General features: G+C 36.2%; 1 protein-coding gene across 3 annotated transcripts in view; it reads left to right on the top strand.

Annotated features, from left to right (window-relative positions):
* PSEN1 (presenilin 1) overlaps window positions 1-23,657 on the top strand; it is an 87,980-nt gene that overhangs the window by 37,094 nt on the left and 27,229 nt on the right. For all 3 annotated transcript variants that reach the window (XR_003567549.1, XM_027844767.1, XM_027844765.1), the window contains exons 7-9: window positions 1,184-1,282; window positions 8,608-8,694; window positions 10,852-11,028. Coding sequence is in view for 2 of the 3 variants with exons in the window: in XM_027844767.1 (XP_027700568.1) it covers window positions 1,184-1,282; window positions 8,608-8,694; window positions 10,852-11,028 (363 nt within the window). In the remaining variant the exon portion in view is untranslated. The remainder of the gene's footprint in view (window positions 1-1,183; window positions 1,283-8,607; window positions 8,695-10,851; window positions 11,029-23,657) is intronic.

Raw genomic sequence — 23,657 nt, 5'->3', positions numbered from 1 at the left:
TTTGCTCCTTACTATTGTTTTAGGGTTTGTTTTTTTCTTTTTTGGTGAGGCAATTGGAGTTAAGTGACTTGCCCAGAGTCACACAGCTGAGTATTATGTGTCTGAGGCTGGATTTGAACCCAGGTCCTCTTAACTCCAGGGCCAGTGCTCTATCCACTGCGCCACCTAGTTGCTGTCCCCCCTTTTTTCTTTTTTTTTTTTCTTTTTTTGGTGAGGCATCCATTACTATTTAATAGCTGGATAACTTTGTATAGAAATTTACTATTATTTGACATTGGGCTCATATACTTTTTATGAGAACCTCATTCTGTGGAAGGTGTGTCAGTTGACTATCCTGTTATCCCATTTGACATCTTTACCTCCCAGACCATCTATCCTGTTACCCCACTTGACATCTTTACCTCCCAGACCATAACTTCCTTTGTTGGCCAGAACCTCCATCTCTGTGTTATCTCCCACATCAGAATGTAAACTTCTTGAGCTTACTGTCCACCATTTTGTATTTGTGTCCCCAGCACTTACCACAGTGCTTGAGGCACAGAGTAAGTGTTTAATCAGTGCTTCAGTTCATTCACTAAAGTCTTTTATGTTCTACTGATCAGCTAGCTATAGAAATAGTAACACTTCATTATGTGCAATTTCTCTAATTTCAAGATCCTTAAGTTCATATATAATATTAGAAAAAAAAGGAATAAGGACTAATCTACTTTATTCTGTTCTTGAAATCTTGAAATCTCAGTCTTGAAATCTCAATCAAAACCCTTCTCATTAGACTTTTTAAAGGACATCAGTCCCATATTTACAGCTTATATGTTTGATTTTTTTTTTTTGTGAGAAACAGCTTGGTGGCCTATTTCTATTTATAGCACATTGACAGTTTTTGGAGAATGGATTCATCTTGTTATCATTATCTTTTTCTTACAAGATGGGAAGGTTTATTCATAGAATCCAACTGATTTGGCATACTATAGATTAAGCATGAAGTCAGCCCCCAAACAACATTTATAGATACTCTATTACTGATTGTTTATTAGGGGGTCATTTTTACCTCTGACCTTCACATTCTATTAAGAGACACTAAGATATCTTACCAAGGTTTTCCCCTCTCCCCACAACCTACCCCAAATCATAGCCAGTGTGGTTCATGGTATTTTTTCTGTTTTTTTTTTTTTCTTTTTTCCAGATTTGGTAGCAGTTTTGTGTCCAAAAGGTCCACTACGTATGCTCGTTGAAACAGCTCAGGAAAGAAATGAAACTCTCTTCCCAGCTCTTATTTACTCCTGTAAGTATTTTGCAAAGACTTTTGAGTTAGTAATCACCTGTTTAACCGTTGAGAGACCAAAGAAATCCAGTTATAATCATCACAATGATCTCTTCAACTTTTAACTTGTAGTTTTGTTTGCTGATCCCTTTCTTTCTTGCACAGTTAGGTCCTTGACCTAATGGTGATTTATTTAGGAGATGGCATAGAAAGAGTACTGGATTTGTGGGCATGAGGTGTAGGCTTTATTACTTATTATCTGTGTGACCTTGGGTGAGTCAAGTCACTGCTCCATGACTCAGTTTCCTCACTTGTAAAATTGGAAATTGGATTAGATGATCTGATAGCCAGTCTTAAGATTATGGCCTGAAATCCGGGAGGGAGTGTAGTTCAGTTGAATTTAGGCTTTATATTGTAGTCATTGAATTTTTTCAAAGCATGAAAATAAATACGGTCAGATATCCTCTAAAAGGATTACTCTGGCAATATGTATAGGCTTAGGTTGGAGTCAGATCCAGAACTAGTACAATGCAATTAAGGCTGTTGTTGTTCATCCTTTGTACTCAAAGAAGACCGTGACATCATGACTTGCAAGTGAATTGGATTTAAATGAGGCAGGGCTATGCAGAGTCACCAGCCTCACTCTCTTCACTGAAGCCATCTAGGTCCAGTGGCAAGATATAGATCAGGATGACTGGAGATGGCCCTGGATGCGGTCGGAAACCTTGGTCTTTTTAAGTTAAGGTCTTTCCCAGGTCTCAGTTTATCTGAGGCAACACCCATTCAGTGATTTAAAGCTAGGTAAGAAATGAGGCAAAAGATGGCTTAGTTTATTGCAATAATCCAGGTGAGAGGTGATGAGAGGCTGACTGTGTGAATGGAAAGGAAGAGAAATAAATGATGAAAGTTGTAGAGACAGAAAAAGATTTTGCAACCAGAGCAATAACTCTCATGCCATAGCTCCAACAGATACAGTTCTTTCTTCCTGGGCAGAGGTTGTGCTTCCCATCCCTCTTTGGTGGTGCCAGCCTGATCCTTTACCACCTCTTCCTCTTGTCCTGTGCTTTCCCCTTTCCTCTTCCCCCAGCATCCTATGGCCATTAGCCTTGCCTCTTGGGGTGTCTTTTTACTGGCATGGAGAGGATTCCTTCTCCCCACCTCCATCCTGTGAGCCACTCTTCCTTCATACCTAGTCATTCAGTCAGTCAGCAGACATTTATTTAGCACTTAGTATATGCCATACACTGTGCTAAGAACTTGGGATACAAAGAAAGGCAGAAATATGGCCCATTCCCTCAAGGAGCTCCCATTGTAATGAGGGAGACAGTATGTAAACAACTATGTATGGACATAATACATAAGGTGTAAATGGGAAGTAATCTTGAAGAGAAAGCATGAGCAGTGGAAGTAGGAGACAGTGAAAAGCCTCTTATACAGGTTAGGATTTGTACTGTCTTTTTTTTTTCCTTTTTTTTCTTTTTTTTTTGGTGAGGCAGTCAGGGTTAAGTGACTTGCCCAGGGTCATAGAGCTAGTAAGTGTCAAGTGTCTGAGTCCGCATTTGAACTCTGGTCCTCCTGAGTGCTCTGTCCACTGTGCTACCTGATTGCCCCCATACTGAGTCTTGAAAGTCTGCTCCATGAGAGACAGTGCAGAATCCTTGGCAAAGACAAGTTACTGCTTGCCCAGTGCCCTTCTCCTAGCTGATAATAAATAATATAATAATATAATATAATAATAAATAATAAGCTTAGCCCCGGCCTTCCCTCAAGCCACTTCTCCGTCCTCTCTTCTGTGCTCCCAAGAACCTTCTGTCGTGGTCCACTGAATAGATCATTGGATTTGGCGTCAGAAGACCTGAATTTGAATTCTGACTGTCCTACTTTACTAGTTGTGTGACCTGAAGGTAACACGTATTTCATTTTTCCTCGCTGGCCTTCAGTTTCTGCATCCATAAAATGAGGAGATTGGACTAGATGACCTCCCAGGTCCCGTCTAACTCTAGATGTATTATCCTGGATTCTGTCCTTTCATTTCATCCTTTGTTGAAGTGGGCATCTTTCTTGCTTAAATGAAGTTTTCTTTAAAAAGGAAACAATGCTACGTAAGCTACTTCATAAAAAGTTGGTAGTAGAATGGTATCATGTGAATATGTATACATGCTTTTCTGATGTTACTCTACTAGTAACATCTCACCCCCTAATTAGGACCAAGAAAGGGAATTGTCATACTCCTTGGTATTTGGTTACCATTTTTAGACCCACCAACACTTAACATCAACTTCTCCTTATACAGTCACTCCGTCCTATATGGATATTTGTTACCGTCATCTGTCAACCTCCAAGCCATGCTTTCTTTCCCAATAAGGTCAGTCCTTGACTTACAGTCTTCTTTGACCTAGCTTACCTCCTTAGAGTAACCTAGCTTCCACCACCTCAAACTCTCTCATAGGAGTGGTCAGAGGTTCTCTCAGACACTGCCTCTCCCGACTCCCACCATCCTCAGTGCAACTTATTTGCTCCAAATGCCACAGTAATGAATATCATAGAAACCCAGTGAGGGAGTGTGTTTGAGGAAAGAGAAGAAGGATGAACTCAGTAAGATGTTATGGAAAAGTCAAGGAGGATAAGGACTAACAAGAGACCATTGAATTGGTAGTTAGGAAGGTTCAGTGGTATAGATAGAAGCATATATTACAAGAGGTTAAGCAATCAGTGGATGGAAGTCAAAGAACGGGTATAGATTTTGCCATTCAAGAAATTTGGCAGTGAAGGGAAGGAGAGGGATGTAATGATAGTTGGAAGGGGCATCAAGCTTGAAAGGAAGGTTTGTACTTAAGTGTGAGTGAGACTTGAGTATATTACATTTGTGGGCAGAAGAAAAGATCCATTAGAGAGGAAATTATTGAAAATACCAGACAAACTGGGGATAATTTAATGGAGCAGGGCCCTAGAGGAGGCAAGTGGAGAGTGAATCTTTGGCTCACCAGATGAAGAAATTAGTCCTGAAAAGGAGGAACGTTACTTCTTCCTCAGAAGGAGAGAAAAGAAAGATAGGTAAGGTAGAAATAATTTTTGAAGTGTGAGAGGTAGGACACTGAGAGAACTTACATTCCATTGCTATTAATCAGGTTGGAATTAAGATCATTTGAAAACACATGCAGTTGCATTAGGGGCTTGAGTGGCAAAGATTTAGGACCACCATTATGGGGAGTGCAAAAATTTGTCTTTTGCTTTTAAATCATGTCCTTCCTGTAAAGGATATGCTTGTTTTCATTTTTACAGGAAATGGCTGATTCTGGGGGCTACTGATTATATTTCTGCTAGGATATGAACCTCACTTAGGATATTTCTAGGCATTAAAATAAATCATACACAAACATATATTTTTAGTTTGTTTCAAATCTGTGAAAAGATATCAGGATAATACTGACATGTTGGAACAACCTCAACTTATTTGAAAAAATTTGAACAGAAAATTTCACTTTGTCAGGCATGTTTGAATATGAGTTAAAAAAAAGCCTTTTTTCTCCTAGACTGCCAAATCTGTGTCACACGACAGTTTTACAAACCATTGGCGGTCAGATTTTTTTTCTGGCAGAATATAAGAAGACAACATTATTAACACTTTTCATTGATGTTAATAAACATTCATCCAAAAGTGTTTTAATTAGTTTCATTCTTAGTTAGCTGCTTTAAAAAATATTCACTTTTGACTTTTCAGGGGTCACTGAAATAATAAGTAACAAGTCAGAATTTAAACTTCGGTTTTCTGACAGCAAAGACATTACACTTTCCCAACATGCCACGGTACTATTCCTTTGCTGCACCATCACTTTATGTGACTCCTGGAGATCGCCATCCCATTCCTCCAAATGAATGAACAGCTTTTAAAACTCCATAACAAAATCACTTTTATGAGCTTTTAGTTTGTTTGTTTCATAATAACCTGCTCTGTTAATCAATGAACAAGTTTTTAAGAAGTGTTGTCTGTGTGCCAGGCACTGTGTAAGATGGTGGGATCAAAGACATAAGTGCAATAGTCCTGGCCCTCAAGGAGTTTATATTCTACAGGAGAGAAACAACATGTACACATGCATAAACTACAAAATATACAAAATTAGTAAAATATAATTGGGTGTGCAAGAGGGGGCACTAGTATATGCGGGTGATTAAGAAAAGACTCATAAAGGAGGTAGTTTGAGCTGAGTTTTGAAGGAAACTAGAGATTGTAAGAGTTGGGCGTGAGGAAAAAGTGCATTCTAGGCATGAGGGAGGGAGAGCCTGTGCAAAGACACAGTGATGTCAGGTGGAAGTGTTGTATGAAGAGCAACAAAAAGGGAAAGGAAGAGGAAGGGATCAAGCATCTATTAAGTGCTTACTATGTGCCAGGCACTGCACTAAGTAAGCACTTTATAAATTTCTCATTTGATCCTTACAACAACCCTGGGAGAGACAGAGGTTGTGATTTAGCCATGATCCCATATTTAGTAAGCGTTTGAGTTTGTATTTGAACTCAAGTCTTCCTGGCTGTAGGCCCAGTGCTGTATCTGCTGTGCCACCTAGCTGCCTCAGCTGATCAGTCTGGCTGATCTATAGAGAAATAATGTATAATAAGACTAGAAAGGTCAGCTGGAACCAGATTGGGTGGGAAAGGTGTTTAAGTGCCAAAAGAGTTTTTATCTTTTCCTGGACATAATAGCCAATGGAGTGTGAGTAGGAGGAGTATCATACTAGAAAAAAAAAAGACTCCAAAAGGGTGTTTTCTCATATATTGATAATAGAAGCATATTCCCATCCATAATACACATGAAAATGTTGAGAAAGTCTTACAAATCTCAAATGCCTTCATCAGATCTAGAGAAATTTATATACTTCTGAGCATAGTAATTTTTGTTTTCCTTTCCATTCTCTCTCTTTTTAGCCACTTCTTGTCTGCCTTATTGTTATTCTTTTTTATTATCTTGTTATTCTGCCCTTTGGTCAGTAACTTTCTGGGTTATTTTATGATGCCACCAGGGTGTTTAGCTGGTTCATATTCACCTGTTAAACACACTGTAACTGCCTATGGTGTGCAGAGAATTGTACTAGTTGTTGAGGGAGAGAGTTTAGCTAAGGCATGATACCTGCCTTGATAAAAGCTCATGGTCTAGTGGGGAGTAGAGTATGGCATACAAAATAACTATAATGCTATGTAAGTTGTTGTAATATTAATTTAATAAGAGGTAGGAACGTCAGAGAACGATAAGCAAAGTGCTGTCTTCAGTTGTCAGCTTTCTTTGATAACTTTTTTTCAAGAAACTTAGTTTTTTTTAAATGATTATTACAAGTAGTGTAGAGTGGTTATGTTGCATAGTAGATAAGAAAGCTGGCTTTGGAGTCAGGAAGACCTGGGTTTGTATCCCATCTCTGACACTGGCTGTGGGAGCTGTGGGAGCTAAGGCAAATATCTTCTCTTCTCTATGCTCCAAGAACATTCTGAGACAATAATTAGAGAGCAGGGAATATACTCTATACTGGTCAAAGGAGTCTCTCCACTAAGATGGTCCTGCACCAATGGAATTCTGGGTCCGATCCCCTCAAAAAGTACATGTGGAATCTGAATCATGTGCCTCCCATCTAAAGTACCAGACACAGCTCTTGGGGAGCTTTGTTTAAAGCCCCTGACTGTGTCTGGAAGAGGCAGATTGCTGCTGGTGCTCACTTCCTAGCTGTAGTGGTACATGCCTTGGAGGAGGAAGAGGAACTCACTATATTCATGGTCATTGTACCTATAGCAAATTATTTTTCTAATTATTTTTTCCTATATGTTTGTGTTATATTTAATAATAGTAGCTGGTATTTTTGAAATACTTTAAGGTAGATGTTTTTCTTAAGATTGGTCAGCAACATATGCTTTTTAGTAGTAATGACTTTGCACTGATCCATATGAGGTGAAATGATCTTGATCAGATCTTTTTGCTTTCTCTCTTTTTTTTTTTTCGTGTTTTGTTTTTTGTTTTTTGGTTGGGAATGGGGGTTAAGTGACTTGCCCAGAGTCACACAGCTAGTAAGTGTTATGTGTCTGAGGCCAGATTTGAACTCAGATCCTCCTTAATCCAGGGCCGGTGCTCTATCCATTGCGCCACGTAGCTGCCCCCTTTTTACTTTCTTAATAAGAAGAATAAACTAGATGGACCTGTAAGGTCCCTTTTGGCTCTAATATTTTATTTTTTTTGTCTGATTTCCTTGTAACCAGCAGCACACATTTGTGAGGTAACTTGTTGGATGTAGTTAAAGATGCAATGTGGAACAGCCATGGAACAGACTAAAGCCAGCTGAGTAACAGGAATCAGACCCAAAATCATATTTTTATCACTCCCGTTTAACAGCAGATGTAACAGCCACTGACCTTTATGTAGCTATCAAGTTATGTACAAAGAATAGAAAAGGACCAAAATGAGAAGATAACTACATTCCAGTGGTTGAGGGTTTAAAATTTTCAGAAATATCAAACTGAAAATTTGGTTATGATTCAGTGGTACTGGCTGTAAAAACCTGGAACCATTCTATAAAATCATTCAGAGGATTTTAGAGTTGAAAGGGACTTTGGAATTCATTGTCAACACCTTCATTTTATAGATAATGAAACCCAGACCCTTGGAGATAAAGTGATTAACCCAAGGTTGTGTGTGATTTCCATGAACAAAAACATGTGGTTGTTATATTAAAATTTTATTTGGGACCAAGAAGATGACAATTTACTCTTCTCTAAATGGAATTTTAACTATTTTAACCTGATACTTACATTTGTGTACACTGCTTTTAACCATCTCTCTTTTTTTTTTTTTAACTTTGTCCACAACACAGTTGGGCATTATTAAAGAAGCTTGGCATTACATGGAATATGAAGGAAACTTAGAGTGTAAATTTCTTCTGTAATGCTTTTCATCAGCTTAGGCTTTTGTGAAGCTAGTTTTCCCTTGAGGTATAATTCGGAAGAGTCAACTTGCCAATGAGTAAAAACTATTTTAGGGCCCAGTCAACAAGTCCAACCAATTGCAATTCTCTAGTTTTCCTGGTAATTTTCAGAGAATTCAGACATGATAAAACAACATTATTAAATGCCATTTGAATGCCACAACAAAATGTTCAATGTCAGAGACTTATTTCTCTGCCTGACTGAAGAGAACTTTTTTTCTGCTTTTAAAAAGTCACCACCCATAGTTCCTTAAGTATTTCCTAAAGAGATTTTGGAGGTGATTTGATGAAAGAAAATTGGTGATTTCAGTAGCAAAATGGTGCCTTGATGTCTGCTCATGTCTTCTTTGTTTGAAATGTTTACCTGGACTTTCATCTTTTTCCAACAGCGACAATGGTGTGGTTGGTGAACATGGCAGAAGGAGACCCAGAAGCCCAAAGGAGAGTTTCCAAAAATTCTAACTACAACGCACAAAGTAGGAGAGACTTTTGTTTACATATTCATTTTTTCCTAGCTTTTCTAGTTTTCTACTTATACTGTCATCTTATGGCAGAACAATATGCCAGTATTGGGAAAAATTGAAGTGAAATATGTGGCCACAAAGTTTTTAAAGGTCCTACCTTTTTAAAGTATCAAAAAAGAAGACATGTATACCAGGAAAGAGAGATAATAGCTCAGGGAAATTCTTTGGGGATAATCTTAGGAAATTCTAAGTCATGTTTCAAGTGACTGGAGAGAGCATTTCTGATCTGGAACTCATATCTATTTGGGTCTTAAGTCCTTGTTCCTTAGTAAACAAGATTGCTAAAGGCGAGCGTCCTGACATTGAGCTAGAGTTAAGGAGAGTGGAAGTGATACTTACAGTAATTTTCCTGTATATACCCTGAGATCTTTTTTTTTTTTTTTTTGGCTAGGCAGTGGGATTAAGTGACTTGCCCAGAGTCACACAGCTAGTAAGTGTGATGTGTCTGAGGCCAGATTTGAACTCAGGTCCTCCTGAATCCAGGGCCAGTGCTCTATCCACTGCGCCACCTAGCAGCCCCCCTGAGATCTTTCTGTCAGTCATTTTTTCAGTTGTGTCCAACTTTCCGTGACCCCATTTGGGGTTTTCTTGGCAAAGATACTGGAGGGGTTTGCCATTTCCTTCTCATTTTACAAATGAGGAAAATGAAGCAAACAGGTTTAAGTGACTTGCCCAGGGTCACACAGCTAGATTGAATTCCTTTGGCAAAAATAATTGGGGGACCAAATTTTTGGAGGAATCTTGGATTCTCTCTTATTATAAAATTGATTATTATTCCTTTTCACTTTTACTTATATTTCTACTGTCAGGAAGGAAGTACATCTTATTTATACTGAGTATTAAATAATGCATATTGGTGATTTTCATGGTTACATTTAAGCAGCATTTTCCCCAGTATAGACATTTTCTGGATCAGCTGAAGAGAAGTGGTGTAATGCTCAAATAGAAGGATAAGAATTATCTAATAAATAAGAGTTAGGGAGGGGGGAAAATTCTTTTCTTTATCAGGTAAAATCAGACACAACCTATAAATATACATGTCTTCTAGAATATCTACCATGTAGTTATTTTTAATCACTTTGACCTACATAGACGGTTCCAAACACTATAATGTGATAGACATATTTCAGAAGTATGTTATCAAATAACCACTAAGTTAGCTTTGACAAGAAATAGATTAGTGCCCATAAATAACTCTGATTCATCCTTACATCCAGAGATGTGCACACTTATAAAAATTATTTGAAGTCAGTTTTTATAGTTACTTGGCTCCCATAAACATTTTCCACCATGAGCCAATGACTATTTTCAGACCTTCCCTAATCATTCTGTGGGTCCAGATTGAGAAAGAGCAGAGCAACTTAACAGAGAGGAAATACGCAAAAAAGAAAGGTAAGAGGCTACCCATGCCAGTTGCCTTGGGCTGTATGTGTGCAGGTCTGGAAGCTTTAAACACACACACGCACGCACGCACAAAATTAGGTTTTCTTTTTATTCTCCTCTTTTCCTGTCTTTGTGGCCATGGCTTTAATTAAGCTTACCAGCATCACTGATAAAGTGGCAAAGAAGTTCTCTTTTAAATTATGCCATGTAAATCTCATTATTATCCCATGACAGTCTCACTTTAATATATAGAGTTTAATAAAAGCCACAGGGATATTGATTATTCATTCAGTTATTCATTTATGTACAATGCATAGTAACTGGGGACGATAAAGAGATATCTGTGCTCTCTGCCCTCATGAAATTCATAATTTAGTCTAATCCAGCCTTTATTTGCATTTTCTTCTTAAGATAACAATGCCTCTTGGATTCATGGATTTATTTAATCTCTAAGTCAGGTTCCAGTCAGGTCAGCTTCATCTGTATAGGAAGAAACTTGAACCAGAAGTGTGTTGATAAATGTTAATAGGAAAACATTTGTATTTATTTACAAGTTGTGTTTTAAAAGTCATAAGAAGTAGTCTTCTTGTACTGTAGCCTGCCTACGCTTAGGTGCCAATTGAGAACAGAAGTTGACGACTCTTACCAAGTAGTTGCCTTCACCAACCTGAGAACGTGTCATAAACACTAGAGCTGTATTAATCTTTGCTGCCATTTCTCCCAAAGCCCCAGTAAACCAGAACTCCAGCAGTGTTACTGAAAGTGATGATGGCGGTTTCAACGAAGAGTGGGAAGCTCAAAGGGATCGTAATCTGGGGCACCACCATTCTACACCAGCGTCCAGAGCTGCTGTGCAGGAGCTTCCTGGAGGAGCTTCTCATGTGCATGAGGATCCTGAGGAAAGTATGTCTCTGCTCCCTTAATTGGAGAAGCTCTTAGTCTCAAATGGGACACTTGTCAGTACCACCAAAGACATCACTGAATTAGGAATAATGAAGTAGCAGCCTGGATGTTGGGCGTATTGTTCAGAAAGTAAATCTAAAGAGACCTGGCCAATGAAACAGGCTGTTTCTGAATGATGATAGTTAACAGTTAAGTAAGTTACTATAATGATAATAATAGTTATTATTATCAGCCTATAATAACAGCTTAGTGTTTTTTCACATTGTTATTTTGGTAAATTAGCCAAACTCTGTCCTTCATTCTCAGATGCTTGTTAAATTAGTTTTTATGAATCTGGTGTTACTTTTTTTAGGAAGAGATGGGGAAGTTTGGCTATTCATCTTTTTTATTGGATGTTGTAGTTGAAGTTTGTTTGTTGATATATTTCTTACCTGTCGTTGAAGGCCTTCTGTGTTTCAGAAGTCTTTTGATTTGTATCAGTGTTTAGTATTTTTATGTCTTTTAGAAGTTATTCCACTAGTTTTAAGGAAAAGAAAAGGAATTTATAATGTCAAAAATGCAAAGAACCGAGTACAAGATTATCATTATTTTGTAAGGTTAAGTTTCAGGCTCAGCATCCAAGACACTTTCTCTCGTGTTTGATACTTTTACTGGTATTTAAATCTAGGCAGTCAGTCACCAGGGTCAGTTCAACAGTTGTTAAGTGCTTGCTACATGCAACTAGGCACTCGGGCTACAAAAATAAAAAACAGCATTTGCCCTCCAGAAGGAGAGAGAAACATGTACACAGATAAGTAAATATAAAATATATACAAAGCATTTAAGATATAATATTAAAAATAGTAAAATAAAACATATAGAGAGTACCCTTGCTGGGAGTGAGGTGGCAAGTATTACATACTCTGTCTATTTCTTTGGTCATTCCATATTTCTTCTTTAAAAAAATTCCATTTTGTTACTACTTTTTGTTTTTATGTTACAGTCATTTCTGGAAGAAAATAAAACTCTCCCCCAACTCACTAAACTGAACCCTCCCATGTAATGAAGAAAAAAATTAAGCTAAAATATCCAGTACTAGCATGACCAGATCTAATACATATGTAGTATTCTCCCCTAGTAGACTGTCCCTCTGCTGTGAAGAAAGAAGTATATTTCATTTTTGGTTCCTCAGGACCTCATTAGTTTTTCAGTTACCTAGAGTTCATCTTTTAGTAATATTTTCATCGACTTTGTTGTAGTGATTTAGTTCATATAAATCTTGTTTCTCTAAATTCCTCATTGTCCTTATTTTTTATGACACAGTAACACTATTGCATTAATATATCATAATTCTTTCAGTCATTCTCCAATCTGTCGGCACCTACATTGTTTCCAGTTCTTTGCTACCACAAAGAATGCTGCTAAGAGTATTTTGGTTTATAATGGACCTTTATTTTCTGTCTTTAGCTTCCTTGGTACATATGTTCTGTAGTAATATTTCTGGGTCACAGGGATCATCCACAGTCAGCTTTCTCGCATAGTTTCAGATTGCCTTATGGAACATTTGAACCAGTTCACAGCTCCACCAACAATTTTGTCTTCTTATAGCCAATCTAACGTTGACTGTATGTCATCTTTGCCGCTTTGCAAGGAGACTATCAGAATTGTTTCAATTTGTGTTTCTGATGATTTAGAGCATGACTAAAAATGATCATTTTATAGTTTGTAACATTGTATAGTTTGTAACAATTTCAGAAATTTTTTGTTTACTTTGACACATTTATTGGGCCAGTGGTTCTTGATAACAGTATTTATGTCATTACATCTCTTAGAAATCAAACTTTTATTGGTAACATTTGATACAAGTATTTTTTCTGCTCCGGAATTTTTCTTCTTATTTTATCTTCATTGATTTTCTGTTTGCATACAAAAGTTTTTTTTTGTTTTGTTGTTTTTTTTTTCCAAAAACAAAATTGTCTATTTAATCTTTTCTTGTCTCCTTTGTCCCTTATTTGGTTGAGTTCTTCCTCCAGCCGTTGTTTTGAGAGGTACCTCTTCTTGTTCTCTTCTAATTTTCTATGATTTCATATTTTCAGTTCACATAGCCATTTTGAATTTATTGCAACATATTGTATAAGATGTTGAACTAAACTTAAGTTCTGCTCGTTGTTTTCCCGTTTTCCCTGAAGTTCTTGTCAAAAGGAATTCTTTCCATCAGTAATTTATATTCTTGAGTTTATTAAACACTAGGGTACTTTTTTTTATTGTATCTGATTCTTGCTTATTTACTTTGTTCCATTAATCTACTTTTTTGCTTTTTAATTCAGTATCCAATAGACTTGTTGACTACTGCCTTGTAATACACTTTGAGGTCTGATAACACTATGCTTCTTTCATTCTTTCCTACACTCCTCTCCTTTCATTGTATGCCTTGAGATTCCAGACCTTTTCTTTTTCCAAAGGAATTTTGTCAGTCCATTGTCTAGTTCAGTAATGTACCCCCTAGGCAATTTTATTGTCGTAGCACTCAATCTGTAAAGTAATTTTATCACTTTTTTAATTATATTATCATGACTCAGTAATAAGGAGTGAATATTCTCAAAAATTTAAGTCTATCTTTCTGTAAAGAGCTTTTTGTAGCTGTATTTATATAAATCTTGTATTTGTCTTGATAGGTTAATTCCCAGATGTTTTATGTATTTTGTAACTGTTTGAATGAAATTTCTCAAATTGTTTTTTCTAGGATTTTGTTAATACTGTATAGCAATGTTGATGATTTTTTAATTATTTTGTATGCTGCTCCATTACTTTAATAATGATATTAGTTTTCCCATTTATTTTGTTCATTGATTCAGTGGTTTTCTAAGTATAGTATCATATCATCTACAAATTAGATTCTCCTCCATGCCAATGCTTATGCCTTTAATTTTTTTTTCTTTTGTTGCTATAGTAAGCATTTTTAAAACTATGCCAAAAAATAGTAAAGAGAGGGAGTTGTCCTTGCCTTTACGCATCTTTGTACTTAGAAAGATTCCAGTGTTTTTCAATTGTAAGCAAGGCTAGCTTTCAGTTTTAAATATATGCTTTTGATGATATTAAAGAAAGGCTGTTCCGTGCTTATGCTTTTAAAATGACTAACATAAATGACTGTTGCATTTTGTTAAAGGCCTTTTCCACATCTATTGAAATAATCATTTTTGTTTTTTCTTGTTTATATGATTAATCATGCTAATTATTTTTCTAATATTGAACCATCTTTGCATGCATGGTATAAATCCTATTTGCTCACAGTAGATGACTTTCTAGATCTATTACTGTAGTCTTGTGAAGATTTTGTTTTAAATATTTGCATCAGTATTGATTAGTGAGTTATTGTACTCTTTTATACCTTTGACTCTTCCCGGTTTTGGTATTGAAATAATATTTATTTTAGAGTACTTTCTGTCTCAATATTTAAGAAAAATGTTTGTAGAATAGAATATATTAATGGCTTTTTCATTGTTTGATAGAATTCATTTGTAAATCCATCAGGCCCAGAGGTTTTTTTCATTTGTGACTTGTTTATTCGTGACTTGATTTCTTTTCTCTTTGGATTGATTACGATCTCTATTTTCTGTTTTGTTAGTTTGGATATTTTGTGTCTTAGTAAATAATCTTCAGATTTCTTTGAATTCCCAATTTTGCTGTCATATAATTACTTATAGTATTTTCTGGTAATTCTCTTTATTTCTTCTGTAAATTGAACTTTTTCATTATTTTGATATGGTTTTCTTTTTGTTAACTAATGGCTTTTTATTTTACTATTCTCTTAAAATAGCTCATTTATAGTTCTGTATCTCTTTTCAAGTTTCTTATTTCTCTAATTTTCAGAATTCTTTTGTTATATTCATTCCTGACTTGTTTTTTAATAATTTTATTTGAATGCTGAGTTTTTATCCTTTCTTTTTTCCATTTTATTAATAAGAAGTTTCCAAGAAGTGAATTAACTTTGAGGACTGCATTGTGTCCCATAACTTTGATATATTGCATCATCATTATCTTTAGCATCAATATTTATTGTTCCTATGATTTGTTCTTTCGTAATATCATCGCTTGGTCTTCATTTAGGTCTATATATTTTGTTCATGTTTCTTTTATTCCTTATTATTTTATTTTGTTATTATCTAGAAAGGGTATGTTTCTGCCTCTTTTACATTTGCTTATACTGGTATATGATCAGTTCTTGTAAAGGTTTTAGGGAATATTGAGAAACATATTCTTTAATATTCTTATTTGCCAGTCATTACAGGTCAATCAAATCTACTTTTTCCCAACAATTTATTCAGTTCTGTATTTTCTTTCTTGTTTTACCTTTTGTTGGATTTATCCATATCTTAAGGGAGAAATATTAAACCCTTCTTGTTATTGTGTTACTGCTAGTGTATTTTTCTAGTTCACCTAGCCTTTGTTTTAAGAACATAGTTATTGTGCCATTTGGCACAGATATATTTAGTATCTTTGTCATTTCATTGTGTGTGGTGTCTTTTTAAAAAGGTAGTTTCCCTACTTATCTATATTGATACTACCACTTTTTATTTTTACCTAATTTGAAATCAGGTCTCGGATCTAGGATTGTAGATTTAGAACTTGAAGAGACCTTAGAGATTTTATAGATGAGAAAAACTGAGGGCCAGAGAGACTCAGTTAATTGTCCACAGTCACTCACGTTGTAAATAACAGGTAGAATTTGACTCCAAGACCTTTGGCCTCAAATCTAGTGCTCATTCAACCATATCACATTTTAGTTTTGGACATATTTTAGGAAAGACTTAGGCTGGAGCACGTCTGGAAGAAAGTGACCAAGATAATACAAAGACTAGAAAATAGAAGGATCATTTGAAAGAAGTGGGTACATTTAGCTTAGGGGTGGAAGGGATGCATAATTCATTATGGTCAACTATTTGGAGGATTTTATATAGAAGAGGGATTAGATTGAACAATGCGTGGAAGTTACAGATTTATGCTCAACATAAGGAAAAACTTCCTGACAATTAGAGCTACTTAGGGGTAGAGTGGGCTGCCGTGAGATGTAGAAGATTTCCCGCTATTGGAAAGCTTCAAGTAACGGTTTGATGACTACTTCTTTGGGATGTTATAGAAGGAATTCTTCATCAAAGAGTGATATTGAATGGCTTCTGAGGTTCCTTCTAGGTCTTAGATTGTATAGTTTTGTGAAATGAGATGCACCTCATGTGGTTAGCTCTATAGCTAGAAAACCTGAGAGGGTCAAAGTAAATCTATTCATCAGTATACTTTCCTTGCTTTCTGAATTGTAGTAACCACTTGAATTTCTTACGTTTGCTTTGTTTCTTTTCTACTGTTTGGAATGTTTTCTCAGTAGCTTCATGGTTGCAACTCCTGTTTTGTTTTTAATCACAATAGATTTTGTTCCATCCCTTCATTTTCACTCTGTATTTTCACGCTGTGTTTTAAATGTGTTTCTTACATGCCACAAATTGAGGGGAGGGGTTAATGCATTTCCCATTCTGTTTTTATTAGGGAATTTCATCTGTTGTTTAAATTTACAGTTGTCAAGTGTTGTTTTCTTCTATTAAATATATATATACACGTACATATGGGGATTCTTGTTTTCTGAATATTCTTCATCTGATTCTACATACTTAAAAGGGTTGTGTTTTATTTTTGTCCAGTCCTGGGATTTCACTGGTGTAGGGAACTTCCAGTGAGGAAACTCCCTCTCCCAATTTAGATTGGCATTGGTGCTACACTTCTATTCTTAGAGAGTTGCCTGGGACACAGAGGTTAGGGGACTTGTCCAGGGCCTCACAGCCATTATGGGTCAGAGGTGAGATTGTAACTTAGCTTTTCTGTAACCCTACTCAATCCCAAATTGTTTGAGTTTATGTTTATTGTTACATCCTCTCTCTTTCACCCTCTCTGATGTTATCGTTTAGAGGTGTGCATCAGAATATAGTATCTAATCATCTCTGACCCAGCCTCCTATTTCACTGACATTAATATGTAATGCCCTGTGCCAAGAAGTGTTGTAGTCATTCTACTCACTTTCTTATTTCTTTTCCTTCTATGATACTCCTAAAATTTATTCACAGGAACAGTAATTCTTGATGAAGGCATGCGGTAGAAAATATTCTGTAATCCTAATCCAGGGGCCCCAATCCTTTTCTTAGCCTTTTCCCTCATTGCTTATCCTTTTTGATAATATGCTGTCCTTCCTTTGAATCCCACCCTGTATATTCAAACTGTCTGAGCCATCAGCACACCTCTGTCCCAGACACCAGTATGCCCAACCTCATCTTTTGGAAGCTCATCTCCTTAAATACCCAAATCCCATCAACAGTTCATTGCAAGACTTACCCCATTGCCAGCTTCTGTAGTGTCATTGCACAGTGCTGTTACATTGTGCCCATCCTGTCAGCAGTATCCAGCCCCCCTTCTTCCCTCTGTGACTCCTCCTTTCATCCACCCTAACCCTCTGTGTTCTCCAGCCACTCCAGAGAGGAGGAGGGTAAAGTATAATTCCTCCCGTTTCATCTTCTCTTCTATCCAGGAAGAATTCCTCTGTATTATTCTATCACCTCATTATTGATTTACATATTAAGAGAATAAGACTTTTCCCCCTTGATAAGTTATGGTACTTCTTACATCTACTTTCTTCCTGATTTTTGCTGTTATATATCTTTGGTTTCTTCGGCCATGTGTATGCCCTTTTTGTCTTCCTAGTGCATCATATATAGTGTGCAGGTTTGTTGTTTTATTTTCTTTTTTAAAACGTATTAACTTTTTTTCTGTTTGATCAGTTTGCGTGTTGAATACTCAGCCTACCTCTAATTTATTTTGAATGATTCTTCCCTTTTGTTCAACATCTAGTTATTTTCTTTGATGCTTAGCTTCAGCTTGGCAAAGCATATTACTTTTGATTGGCAGCCAATCTTAATTTTTCAGGGATGTGGTATTTCAACTTTTTCCTTTGATTGTTTTTAAATACAGAGTAATTTTGTGCTATTTTGATTAATTCTCCTAAGAATCGGAAAGGTTTTTTTTTACAGCCTGTTGTAAAATTTTTATTACGTATGATGTAGTAATGAATTTTGATTACAATTTTCTTTGGTGAATTAAAAATAGGTTTTTCTATTGGCTTTCTATGGATTCTTTCAGTTTGAACTTTGACATTGACATCCAATGTTTTGGTCAGTTGGGTTTTTGTGGGGTTTTTTTTGGTATAGTTTCTTGAAATGTGGCTTTAGGTTTTCTTTTAACTATTTTCTGGAAACTATCATTCTAAAGCTCTTGGCATCCTATCCTTAGGTTTGTTATTCTTGTTTTGAAGACTGTTCATCTATTCTCCTAATAATGTTTTTTGTTATTGTTTTAACTTTTTTTGTTCTCTAAATTGTCATTCTGCCTTGATAGATTTGGGATCCAGTTCTATCATTTTCTTTTTCAGACTCTCTGAAAACTCTGTTTTTTCTTTCAGTTTTCTAGTATGTTAGACTTGCTAATTCCTTCTTTAAAAACTCTTATCAATGTTACAGAGTAGGTGCCCAGGGGGAGGAAATATTCTTACTGGGAATTCCTTATACTATAACACTGAAATCGCTGCTGATTTGTATTTCAAACTCTTCTAAATTTGATGAGGCTTAAAGTCAAGGAAGATACCCAGTTGTCATTATGAGCAGAATCTTGTTTTCTGGTGATAAAACTGATTTAAAAATATTCAACATAGAATGCTAATATTCCTAGATGATTACTCTCAGAAGATAAGAATAATACCTGACATTTATATAGCATTTTAAGGTTCCTAAAGCAGTTTACATATATTATTTGATCCTTACAACATTCTTATGAGACCAGTACCATAGATATTATTATTATCCCATTTTGTAAACGAGGAAACTGGTTCAGAGAAGTTACAGAACTAATAAGTGTGGGAGACAGGATAGTATAATTAGGCAGAAATAGCTTTGATGATTTAGTTTATAATTATAATATTATAGGAATATTTCATGATGTTTCATGAATCAGAGTTTGTTTTGTAAATATTTTTTTATTTTTTAATCTTTTTAATTTTTAATTTTTTTTATTTTTAGGCAGTTGGGGTTCAGTGGCTTGCCCAGGGTCACACAGCTAGTAAGTGTCAAGTGTTCGGTCTGAGGCTGGCTTTGAACTCAGGTCATCCTGACTCCAGGGCCAGTGCTGTATCCACTGAGCCACCTAGCTGCCCCAAGATTTTTTTTTTTTAAATTTGACTTTTGGTGTTGGATATACATATTGATCATTTGAATGACCTAATGCACCGACAGGTTACCTGAGTCTCAGACCTCACAGCCATTATTTGTGCAGAAATGAAAAACTGAGAGGAAAAACAGAGATGACCTAAGCCTTTGATCTAAGCCCGAGGCTTAGATCAGCACCAAATATATTGGACCTCAAGAATCCATGTTCCCATTCCCTTGGGAACATAAATTACTCAACTTCTCTAAACTTCTGCCCTGACGCTAAGCCCTCCTATGTGAGTTCAGATTTATTTAGATAGCTCCAGATAAGATTATGCTTCATAACTCATCTAGTTGTCCATTGAGGAGTCATTTGCTCTCCCTCTGTGCATTTTGAACCTCTTGTTCTGGGCACATTAATCAAATCAATGATACCGTTGCTTTCTGAAAGACTATCAGGTGACTGCCCCATAGATCAACTCACCATCCCAGTGGTATCCTCAACCCACCCTCCCTTCTCTGGCTCCACTAAATGTGCTGTCTCCCTTTATTGTAATGTAAGCTTCTTGAGGGCAAGAACTGTTACTTTTTTTTTTTTTTTTTTGCATTTGTATCCTCATTTCAGAGCATCTGTAAAGTGAAAGGGAGTTGGATTAAATGACTTTTAAGGACCATTGGGATGCCCATCACTAGCATAGATACATTGTAAGCTCTAAATAAATGGTTTTTTGTTTGTTTGTGGAGGATGAGGGGGAAAATACTATTGATTCTACCACTTTTTTAGTCATTTGTAACTTGTAAGAAAGTAATTTCATAAAATGGTATAGTCAAATGCAGATATCAAAGCACTGAAAAAATGAGTAGTAAGGAAGCAGAGATTATAAGTGTTGGCTCTTCATTGTAAGAATTTAATCCTGTAGGGAAGAAGGGATGGGAATAATTATGTTTCAGAGTTGACATAAAGGTTCTAGTTATATATCTGGGAATGTAGAGGAGGGTTGCAGTGAAAAACTGTTAGCCACTCTTAAAGCAAATTGTCTTCTGATTTCTTTAGCATTTCAGGTTTAGTGTACATCTTAATATATACTTTCTTCACTAATGCAAAGACCACCATGTCTTAGTAGATGGTCTTTCATGAGTTATTTTGAACAAAAAATTCAGCACAGAGTGATCAGCCTTCTAGAAATGAATTTCTCCAAATTTAATGAGAATGGTCCACTGAGCCCATGCTTTTGAAACCTTTCCACCTCGTTTAGAACTTCCCAGAGCTCATCCACAGTTGACATAGCCTTTGAGAACCCAGGTCACCTCTTACCATGAACATGTATTAAAGTAAGATTTTAGTAGAGGGTTCTCCCAACACTTGGAAATAGAAATAACTAATTCAACCATGTCACAAGGCTTGTTGCTGAGATTCAGGTTGCTTTACTGTGCTATCAGTTGGTTGTCTTTATCAAATATAAACATCAATTAAGAGGAAACTAAGTCCCTTAGCTTTTTCTCTTAGAAATAACTTGTCCCTTGGATCATTTGACTAAGGAAAGAGACTTGATGAATTGCTATATTTTTTGTTATTTATTTTTCATCTTCATTCCTAAATTACTAATAAAATGTCTCAGTATCACTCCCTGAAAAGAATGATTTCCCAGCTTTTTCCTGAGGAATCAAACGTAGAGGAAAGGGCTTACTTAGCAGTTCATTGATATATAGGATGGGAATTGTATGACTGTCAAGATACTTTATCATTCTATCTTGAACTGAGAAGGACATTTTCAATAGTCAACCCCTTGGTTTAAATTGTAAGCACACACACAAATTTCAGGGGCATTGTAGCTTGTTAGTATCTGCAGCATCAGGAAAAGTTAATATTTTTATCTTCTAAGCATTGATGTTCATTTTATTGTAGTGTTGGTCATAGGTCTCTGTCTTGATTAAAATAAATACTGCTAGAAATAGAAGTAAAATTTGCAAGTCAATTCCTTTAACAAAATTAGGAATGATGTAGACCAGTGGTATCAAACTTATGCCTGCAAAATCACTGAACCAGAATAAAATGTAATTTGGAAATGTTTAACAAAATAAACAAAGCTGTAAAACAATATGAATGATGTTAATTTGTGGTTTTCTAAGTCAGTATGTGGCCTGCAGGGATCTATTTCTGTTTGAATTTGACGCCACTGTTGTTGACTATAACTTTAGCATTTTCCTTGGGATTATTGATACTCAGCTAAACATAAGTCTTAACACAAATTTTGAGCAAAAATTTCTGAGACCATAATTTATAAGCTTAATTCAGTGTTTTACTACTTTAAATGTTTACCAAGCATTTAATTTGGTGAGCTAATTACACACACACATACCCCTCCATATGCATATTCAGGTCTCAGAGTTTTTATGTGTGTGTATGAAATTCTGCCATTCTGTTTGCAATTATATGTAGACATATATATATATATATATATATGTATGTATGTATGTATGTATGTATGGAATTCTGCTCACTATATTTGTTATAAGTTTTTTTGTATTCTTTTTCTTAGTAGTGGGTGGTGGGGTAGTGGGTGGATGGAGGCAAGATGATGGTGAGGGGGGATAGCAGTAGTGATGGGGAAAAAAGAAAACTACTGAAACCTTTTTTTTAAATACACCGAAGAGAATAGAGGGAAGTTCAGGAGGAAACACAGATAAGCAAAATGCTTTTGAAAGTAATATGTAGTATTTATTGTATACCTTTTTAAAAGCAAGAAATATAAAATGAAAAATCACAATTTCATATGGAGTCCTTTTGTGTTCTGGTGTATGTATGGATGTTTCTTTCTTTGACGTTTCTGTTCAAAATTTTTAAAAAGAGGGAAGAAAAACTACTGTCTCTAACTTCTCAATAAATTCCTGTGAATTACTAGATACTTCTTTCCCCGTTCTTCCTAGGTCATACCTGATCTTCTGCATAGTATCTGATTTTACAATTTGTTTGGGCATATTTTTCCTCCATTATTATGAGCTCTCTTGGTCAACATACCAAGTTTCTGGATAAACATGCTATTCCTGATTCTTTTTGAGTTAACATTCTCTCAAGTCAGTGGTACGGTGGAAAGAGTTTGGAGCCAGGTAACCCGGGTTTAAATTGTAGTTCTCCTTTCTGCTGCCTGGGTGACATTAACCTCATTGGGCTTCATTTAGCACATTTAGAAAATTAAGGGTTTGAACTCAATGATCCCTTAAGTCCTTTCCAGCCCTAGCTCTGTGATCCTATCTTAGATTATGATCCATAGGTCTTCAGCACTGTCTGTGTAGCCAGTTTTTCCACTCCCCATTTTCTCTTTTCCCTTTGAGAGTGTCAGCTGGTAGCTCAATTGTGTCCTCAGCATCTATCCTGGATCTTCTTTTCTACTTTCAGTAATCTCCTCCTCAGCTCCCCTGGTTTCAGTAATCCCTCTGTGCAAACACCTTCCAAACACACATGTCTGCATCATCATTCTCTTGGGTTCCAGTCCTGTATCACCAGCCGCCTGTTAGACATCTCCATTTGAATGTCCCATAGACATCTCAGACTCAACATGTCCAAATAGAACTCATTGTCATTCTGCCTAAAGCCACCCCTCTACCTAAATCATCTGTTTTTATTGAGAGTACTGCTAACCTTCCAATCACCCAGGTTCTTAAGGTTAGTGTCATATTTAACTCTTCATTTTATCTCCCTCTCGTCCCCCCTACCCTCAATTAAATCAGTTGCCAAGTCCAATCAACTCTAGGTCCGCAATGTCTATCATGTCTGTCCCCTTCTCTCTACCTACATGGCCACCACTCTAATTAAAGCCCTCATTACTGGATTGTTGCATTAGCTTCCCAATTAGTTTCCTTGTTTCCAGTCCACCTTCTCTAAAACAGCTACCAAATTTATATTCTTACTATATAGCTCTGACTATATCATTCCTTTGTTTAAGATGCTTCATTGGCTCCATTTTGCTTTCAAGGATGATATCAAACTCCTTTCTTTGACACTTAAAACCCTTTACAATCTGCCTCCAATCTACAAACATTTCCAGCCTGATTTCACATTTTTTTCCAATCTATGTTCCATTCAAATAGGCTTGCTTGCCGTTTTCCACGCATGACATTACATCTTTCATCTTCATGCCTTTCTGCTGATTGTAACACACACCTAGAATGTCTCCCTCCTGACCTCTATTTCTTGGAATCCTTATGTTCCTTCAAGGCTCACTTCAAGTGCTGTTCTCTAACAGGAAGCCCTTCCTGGTCCTCCAGTGCTTAGTGATTTCTCTCCTCCCTCCCCACAAAGAATTACTTGTGAATATTTGGTATTGATCTGTGTACATGTTGTTTCCCTCCAGTAGAAAAATAAGCTCCCTGAAAACAGGAACCATTTTGTTTTGTCTTTGTATACCAGCACTGTCA

This window comes from Vombatus ursinus, unplaced genomic scaffold (genome assembly GCF_900497805.2).
Source record: "Vombatus ursinus unplaced genomic scaffold, bare-nosed wombat genome assembly UNPS02014945.1, whole genome shotgun sequence".
Classification (NCBI taxonomy): domain Eukaryota; kingdom Metazoa; phylum Chordata; class Mammalia; order Diprotodontia; family Vombatidae; genus Vombatus; species Vombatus ursinus.
This window is presented reverse-complemented; position numbering and strand designations above follow the sequence as displayed.